The sequence below is a fragment of the Primulina eburnea genome, chromosome 14, assembly GCF_022965805.1.
Source record: "Primulina eburnea isolate SZY01 chromosome 14, ASM2296580v1, whole genome shotgun sequence".
Classification (NCBI taxonomy): domain Eukaryota; kingdom Viridiplantae; phylum Streptophyta; class Magnoliopsida; order Lamiales; family Gesneriaceae; genus Primulina; species Primulina eburnea.
In genome coordinates this window covers 22,478,706-22,487,769 of record NC_133114.1, presented here as the reverse complement: position 1 = coordinate 22,487,769, position 9,064 = coordinate 22,478,706, and the positions used below count along the sequence as shown (strand labels likewise).

Sequence of the window (9,064 nt, the reverse complement as noted above, 5' to 3'; positions counted from 1 at the left end):
CCAGACAGATAAAGTCCAAACGGCGGCTTTTGAACAGTTTAAAAACTCATGATCATTGGAACCGGAATTCTAACAAATAGGAGACTTGGAACGCGAGATCGAGAATCTCTCATCCAAAGAAGAATGGTACCGGAAACAACGAAGTAGAGCAAGTTGGTTGGCACATGGGGATAGAAACACTAAATATTTCCATGCTTGTGCATCAATGAGACGCTTAAGGAATAAAATCAGCGGTTTGGTGTCGGCGCATGGCAATTAGTGTATGGATAAGAGAGGTATAGCTGATATTGTTGGAATTATTATTCTGATTTATTTACTTCGAGAAATCCTACAGATGTTGATAGAAGTAAGATACTTGACTGTGTTGAGTCTAGAGCTGATGCAGATTTTAACACGATTCTATGTGCACCTTTCTCTGCTGAGGATGTCAAGAGGGCAATATTTGATATGCATCCAGATAAGGCTTCAGGGATTGATGGTATGTCTGTGTTCTTTTATCAGAATTTTTGGGATGTGATAGGTGATGAGGTTATTGAGGCTGTTTTGCAAGTTTTAAATGTAGGAGCTGCTTTGATAGTTGGAATGAAACCATTGTCACTCTGATTCCGAAAGTACGGCATCCTATGACTTTGAAGGACTTTCGTCCCATTAGTCTGTGCAATGTTTGTTATAAGATTGTCGCTCGAGCCTTGACTAACAGACTAAGATCAATACTTGAACACTCAATTAACGAGTTCCAGAGTGCTTTCATCCCAGGACGTTTGATTTCAGATAATATTATCCTGGATTTTGAGACACTTCATTGGATGAGGAGCAGAAAAGAAGGTCACAAGGGGTATGCGGCATTGAAACTCGATATGAGTAAAGCATATGATTGGGTTGAGTGGAGCTTTTTTGAGGGTATTATGATTAAGCTGGGTTTCTCGACTATTTGGGTGGATAAGGTCATGAGATGTGTTCGGACAGTGCAATATACTTTTTCGGTTAATGGAGAATTGGTTGGGAATCTTATTCCAGGAAGGGGGATTTGGCAGGGAGATCCTCTCTCCCCATATCTTTTCGTTTTATGTGCCCAGGGATTATCCTCAGCGCTCCTCTCTTTTGAAGCGAGAAAATTTATTTCCGGTGTTCGAATTGCTACTAATTGTCCTTCAATTACCCACCTGTTTTTTTTGCAGATGATAGCCTTTTATTCTTTAAGGCTACTATGGAAAATTGTGCAGGAGTGCTTAATTGTCTGTAATTATGTAAGGACCGTGTATCATATTATCGTAAACCATATGTTGACTATCGATAATTCATGAATTTGATATGTGATTATACATTTGATGTATATTATGAAAATGAATTGAGAGAATGAATGTTAAATATGAATTGACGTTGTAAGAGCTCGAGTAGAGAGGCCGGACGCCAATTAAGTACAAAACCAATAATTTGTACAGAACATGTGGTGCCCGAGCGGTAGAAAATTACCGCCCGAGCGCCAGGGTATATAGAATGTATGTTTGGGCAGAATACTTCGCGCCCGAGCGGTAGTTTGTGACCGCCCGAGCGCGAAGCGAGTGGCATGGGACAGAACATGCCGCGCCCGAGCGGTAAATTGTGACCGCTCGAGCGCGGTACAAGCAACACTCGGGGACAGAATGTCTCGCGCTCGGGCGCGAGAATTCTACCGCCCGAGCGCGAGAGCGGTGGGGATAAGAATCCCTTCTTTTCTCTTTCCTTCGCCATTTCTTATACGATAACTTCGATGGAAAGTTAGAGATTTCGATTCCTTTCGTCCGAATCGACTTCAAAACCCTGTCTAAACGCGAAACAAATTATATATTTGTGATCGTCGCGTTGAGGGCTTCTGACTGAGGTAATTTTCTTCTAGTTCCAGCAGCTCTAAATATCAAAGTGCTGGAATATCATGTATTTGAAGTTGAATTTCTGATATGTAGTAGAATAACCGACAAGAAACTTATATTCGAAGTCGGGATTGAATTATGATATGATTTGAATTTGATATGAATTATTGAAGTTTCAAATGATATTTGAAACTCATATTAATGATTTTAGAGTATGTTATTGATTGGAATGAGTATGTTATTGATGTAGATAAAGTATTATACCGATATCTTCAGGCTACATCAACTGGAAACGAAGAATTGAGGTATGTCGCGACCGGGTAATATACGACAGGTATCTGTATTATATGATATATGATTGGATTGATTGGATTGGAATACGTGTCTATATGCCTATTTGTTGATTTTATGTGGCATACATGACATTGAGATTTGAATATCGATGTATGAAATGAACGTTTTGTTAACACACATCATTTTATGCATACATCGATACATGAGATGCACGTTGGGCTATGATCCTTGGATACCTTGATATGATTGGATTGGATTCTGGGGTTTGTGAACACAATCGCTATGCCGGTATTATATGACCCGTAAAGCATAGACAATTGTGGCCCCATATGATTGGATATGAGATGTGGGATTGATGGCGCTTCGTCGACGCTATCATACGTGTATTCCCATATCGACCGGTGTGCCATCTCGAGCATTGATTTGATTTGATAGCAATTCGATTGATTCTGACATGTGCTCAGTAGATGGGCATTTGACCTGATATCTCCACGACATACATGCATTGCATACCATATATCATTGTTTAGATATCTGTGGTATATATGATTGGTTGTTCCATACGGAGCTTTGCTCACCCCTAAGGGGGGCTGTTGTTCTCTTTGTGTGTGGACAATGGCAGGTACTCCAGGATATCAGGAGACCGGAGAGGGTACTTCTGGTGGGAGCCACAGCTTGGGCTGAGGTTTATGTTTATGTCTTGTTCCCAGTGTGTATATATATATATATATATATATATATATATATATATATATATATATATATATATATATATATATATACCGGGGCATGTCCCGAGGATATGAGATGTTTGTATGTGATTGGTTTTAATTATGTGTGGGCGTGTTCTATGATTTGAATTTAGATACTATTTTTAGTATTTAAATATCAGAAGAGATATTTTGGGCTCATTGTAAAGAAATTTTTAAACTCGTTTTCCGCTGTGATTAATTAACCCTAATCAGATTGCATTGTAATAACGGTTAGGAGCTAAGGGCCCCACAAATTATATGAAAAAGCCTCGGGGCAATTGATCAATTTTGAGAAATATTTTTTATCCTTCAGTCCAAATACTAATGTAATGGTGATGGATACTATTAAATCAATGCTAGCTATTCCAGTTGTGCAGGGTTTTGAAGTGTATTTGGGACTACCAGTTTTTTCTGCCAGGAAAAAAGTTACAATTCCGGTATGTGGTGGAAAAAGTGGTAAAGAGGATGCAGGGATGGAGTGGTAAATTATTCTCAGTTGGGGGTAAAGAAACTTTGTTAAAATATGTTGTTCAATCTATTCCTACGTATGCAATGTCTTGTTTTCGTATCCCAAAGTCCATATGTGAGGAGATAGAAAATGTTTGTGCGAATTTTTGGTGGGGGTGAGGAAGTAGGTAGGAAGAGGTTGCATTGGAAATCTGGGAAAGCTCTTTGCAGGCCAAAGTGTATGGGAGGTTTGGGTTTCCGTCATCTTGAGACTTTTAATAAAGCTTTGTTGGCTAAGCAAATTTGGCGCATTATAGTAAAACCACAATCTCTGGTTGCACGAGTTCTCAAAGCGAGATATTTCCGTCATCAAGACATTATGACTGCCTCTTTGGGGAGTAATCCATCCTATATCTGGAGATCTATTATGTGGAGCCGGTCTCCTATGTAGAAAGGGTTGCTTTGGCATGTGGGAAATGGAGAACACATCTCTACTTTTGATAATCGTTGGATACCTGGTGGAGGATGTCTCTCGCCCACTCTATCTGACCGAGCTGAGTATGGAACAGTGAACACTCTTATCAACAATGGAGATGGAATGATCAGATAGTGAACAAAATTTTTCAGCCCCACAATGCGTCTAATATTTTATCTATCCCTTTATCGGCTTTAAGGCGAGTAGATTTTCGTTATTGGTCCTTTGACTCTAAAGGAAGATATTCGGTAAAAGAGGGATACAAAGCGGAAATCGCTCTCTACGATTCTCCTTCACATAGCTCGACTCTGCCTCTAAAGGATAGGTGGAAATTCCTATGGGCTCTTTCTCTCCCTCCAAAGGTACGTATTTTCTTGTGGCGTGCGTTGAATGATATAATCCCAACATCTGTCAACCTGAGTGCTCATCATGTGCCGACCTCTGGAGTTTTCCCTCTTTGTAATTATGGCCTAGATACAACAAGCCATGCATTGTTTGCATGCCCTATTTTTAAACCATGCTGGAAATATTCTGGGTATTGGCTATTTTTGAAAGGAGTTCGGTTTTTGGATGTGTTTGATATTTTCATTGGAATGAAGGAGAATCTGGGTAAACTGGAATTTGAATTCTTTGCTATGCGTACTTATGCTATATGGAGCGAGAGACTCAAGATTGTACACAAGCAGAAAAGCACTATTAAGCTTCTTAATGTTGATTGGAGTGAGGTTTTACTGCATGAATTCCAGTCTGGTCAAAGCTCACATTTGAAAATCACATGTCCGCCCACTGCATCCCCCTTCACCTTGCTCTTGGATAGCCCCCCTTTCAATCAGCTTTGTCTTGATGTAGACGCAGCGTACAAGGAAACCTCTAATCAATTTGCGATTGGCAGGGTGGTAAGAGATAACGAAGGCAGGATGGTACTAGCATTTGGTATGACGATTTTTAAGCCTCAGTCGGTGGCCCTCGCCGAACTTGGAGCGATTGCTGCTGGGATAAGGGTGGTGCAGGAGCATAATATTCTCATTAATCACATTAACTCGGATTCATTTCTGACGGTGCAAGAAATCATGTGTCCAGAGGAAGATCTGAGTTATGTTGGATCTTGTGTGGAGGATATTAGACAACTTCTTGAGCAAAATGGCATTTGACATCTCTTTCATGTTAGGCGATCTGCCAATACGATTGCACATGCTCTAGCTTCTTTTGCTATTTTTTCTCACAATCCTTTTGTTTGGAAGAATGGGAGTTTTCCTTATTGGTTAGTAAAACTTGTAAATCCAGACTTTAACGTAACCTCTCTTAATAAATTTGCAAGTTTTCCTTAAAAAAAACAGCTCCTTTCGCTTTTATTGGCAAAATATATTTGAAGATGATCGACTCCATAGATAAATCTCTCATCAATATGGAATTGTTATATCTCAATGTTTCTATTGGGTAGCAAACAACTTGCAGCAAAAACAAAATATTTTGTCTGAAGGAAATCGGAGTAGTGCTTAATCTTCATACTCTCGAATACTCAATACTATTTAAAAATAAATTCCATAATATAAATAACGATCACGTTAAATAATAAAATTCATCAAAGTACTCGATCAGTTAATCTTTAATGGAAACAAAATTATCAAATAAGAAAAACAGAAATTTAATACCGGCAAATTATTGACGTCAGTCTTGAAGTATGTCGTTTATTGAATAGAAGCCTTTGTTTTGATCTATGAAGGTGATAGTCCCGAGGAGTTGGTGTTCTGATTGTAAAATGTTGGAAAATTAAAATTAGTATTGAGGATATTGACGTTTATTTTGTAAGCATATATTGAGCTTTTTTAAGTTTTTATTTATTAATAGACTTCGACATTAACTTTGTAAATTTATATATTTGAGATATCTAATACACCTAATTTGTACAAATCCTTTAAAAATCCCTAGCATATATATATATATATATATATATATATATATATATATATACACACACATATATACTAGTAATTATTGTTTCGTTCGTCTAACCTCAAATACGAGCCTACATATGATAGCATCGCCCTAATTTTTTTAAAAATATACTTATATTTAGTATGATATTTTATATCGTTTTCTAATGACTCGAACATAACTTTTTCCCCCCCACACTTCGGGCTCCTTGTCTGCCAATCCTATTTGGAAACTCATATTGGATTTTGATTATGCCTGGAAAAGCCGAGTCATCCATTGCATTCGAGTAGGAAGGAGGGACCAAAGCAGGACCAGATTCCAAATTGGTCTCGGAAAACTGAGTAGTGCACATTTAGAAGTTAGCGAGGGTCATCTCGCCCGACTAGAATTCATCTCGCCCGACTAGGGTCATCTCGCCCGAACAAGGTTCAACTCACTCGACTAGGGTTCAGATCACTGGACCAAGTTCACGTCTCCCGACCAAGATTCATGTCGTCCGACCAGGGTTCATCTCACTTAATCACCTGTAAAGAACTTTACAGATCGGGTTCATTCTCTTTTGCGCTATTAAATCGCAAAGAGACAGACCCGCCAATATGAGTAACCATGACTCAAAATCATTAGCTTGATAATCAGTGTCCATGACAAGACAAGAATAACATGGATCACCATGCGTATGACAAAGGACATGGTATGAGCAGATGTCAGAGGACATGGCGTGAGAAGATATCTAATCAAGAACAATGTCCATGCAATATAATCGATGTCATCTCCTCCCTATAAATGCCCATTTTTGCTCAATAATTTGGGACAATAGATATTGCATTCTACTACATTCAATAAATTCTCTTTGTATTTAGTGAATCACGTATTGACTTGAGCGTTTAAGTAGCCACACCAGAAACCCTTCCGGTGCCCCGGTGCGATTTTCTTGTTGACTGTGTGCATATCGTCAGACATGAGCTCATCCTACCCAGTCAACGATAATCACAGGCCAGGTCACCGGGCTCATCCCATCAGGCCAGGTCAGGCTCATCTCAACAGGCCAGGCCAGGCCAGGTCAGGTCACCCGAGCTCATCTCAACAGGACATGCCAGGCTCATCCCATCAGGCCAGGCCACCTTGGATCTTCCCATCAAGTCAAAAATCTTCATAGAGAAATTACACAATTCTGCCCGGTAGATCACCCATATAGTTCACCCAATTTGCCCGGACCTTATCATTGGCGTCGTCTGTGAGAAATCTGATCTACAAAAGTAGATACAATTTAACTCAAATATAAGCCCGACCAGCTCGGCACTCAAATTTTATCAATGGATCTTCACGTGGGCTTGAATTTCGGAAGCTATTTCTGGATTGGTATGGAAGGGATTTGGCTATTGCACTTAATAGCGTACAACTATATTGGTCACTTAATTCGGCTCAACTAAGAAAGCTCACTATATCGTAAATATTGATTCATATTTAGGATTTTCAGATTACTGAATTGATTTTTAAGAAAACTAATCCAACATGAGACATATGAAAGTTAAAAGTCTATGAGGTATGAGGTTCCATCAACTTATCTAAGCTCGGGATGTATGAGGTCCCACTCTTTATTTAAGTCTGGGAGACATGAGGCTCCGACAGCTTATTCTAAGGCCGAGAGGCATAAAGCCCCAACATCTTATCTTAAGCACGGAAGATATGAGGCCCCGACATCTTATTTTAAACCTAGGAGACATGAGACCCCGACAACTTATAATAAGACTGGGAGACATGAGGCCCGACACCGTATCTAAGCCTGGGGTATGATGCCCGGGAACCTTATATCAAGCCTGAGAAGTATGAGGCTCCAACACTTTATCTAAGCTCGGGAGACATGATGTCTCGACGCCTTATCTAAGCCAGGAGGTATGAGACATCGACACCGTATTCTAAGTTCGAGAGATATGAGGTCCCGAAACTTTATCTAGTTGAGATATGAGATTTGATCTCAATTTTCAATGTTTAACATTATATTATTATTGTTACTTAATGTGGTTTGGTGGGGGTGCATCTATCTTGTTTTTTTCAAAAAAAAAAAAAAAAAAATGGCGACAAGATTTTTTACTTTTAATTGTTGATATAAAAAGTCAAAAAAGGAAAACCTTCCTCTTAAAAAAAAGTCAAAAAACGCCGAATTCTCAATATAAAACTAATATTTTTAAATTTTGTGGCACGATTTCGAATACTCAGATATCTGTAGACGTCTCACTTTATGTCACGGACAAGACCAGACAATTTTCAAACTTTACGTAATGTCCATCCACCCCTAAGAAAAAATAAATTAATTTAATTCAAGTTTCGCACCGTTAATTATTTTAATTATGCGTTTAATGTAACGTGTGAGATAAATTTTAGGTCAAATACATAAATGGCAAAAACTTATGTGAGACGGTCTCACGGGTCGTATCTGTGAGACAGATCTCTTATTTGGGTCACCCATGCAAAAGTATTACTTTTTATGTTAAAAGTATTACTTTTTATTGTGAATATGGGTAGGATTGACCCGTCTCACAGATTATGATCCGTGAGACAGTCTCACATAAGACCTACTCTAAATGGCAAAAACTTATGTGAGACGGTCTCACGGGTCGTATCTGTGAGACGGATCTCTTATTTGGGTCACCCATGCAAAAGTATTACTTTTTATGCTAAATGTATTATTTTTTATTGTGAATATGAGTAGGATTGACCCGTCTCACAGATTATGATACGTGAGACACTCTCACATAAGACCTACTCTACATAAATTGGTCAGGTATGGGATACAACACTGAGAAAGAGATCAAGGTAGATGGGATTCTACTTATGTGAGCACTACTTTCACTGCATTTCAACGGATAAGATCTTGTCAAACATACAATTTCAAAAAAAAGTGGGTCTTACATATGCATGGGTAAATCTTGGCCATCTATCCTATCATGAAGACAATGCCCACATAGGTAGGTTGAAATAAACCGGGATCAAAGCTAGCCAAATAAGGGAAATTGCCACAAATAGAAATTATTTTTTAGGAAGTACACTGAAAACTTATTCGGGAGAAATATAATTTGATGTTAAGAGGTTTTGGGGCGGAAAAGACCCATTGAATTCATTTAAAAAAACGTGGGTTGTTTTTAAATCCAAAATCTTATATCCTAAGGTATAGTTTGGTACATGAGATAAGAAAGTGATTGATAAATAATTTTCTCTTATCCCACGTTGGTACCTTTTTAGAAAGCCCATGATAATATCATGGGTCCGTGATAACTAATTTTATATAGGGATAAAGTATCCCTTTTATGAGA

General features: G+C 38.6%; 1 protein-coding gene across 1 annotated transcript; it reads left to right on the top strand.

Moving 5' to 3' along the window:
* The first annotated feature begins 3,225 nt into the window (after positions 1-3,225).
* Positions 3,226-4,969, top strand: LOC140811266 (uncharacterized). Its single transcript, XM_073169133.1, has 2 exons — positions 3,226-3,377; positions 4,018-4,969. Exons 1-2 carry the CDS (start codon positions 3,226-3,228, stop codon positions 4,967-4,969), a joined length of 1,104 nt encoding a protein of 367 aa, XP_073025234.1.
* The last annotated feature ends 4,095 nt before the right edge of the window (positions 4,970-9,064 follow it).

Coding starts and splice junctions, on each gene's coding strand:
- LOC140811266 (XM_073169133.1), top strand. CDS start 3,226: ATGGTGATGGATACTATTAAATCAATGCTAGCTATTCCAGTTGTGCAG. Junction 3,378..4,017: donor GAGGATGCAGGGATGGAGTG/GTAAATTATTCT, acceptor ATCGGCTTTAAG/GCGAGTAGATTTTCGTTATT.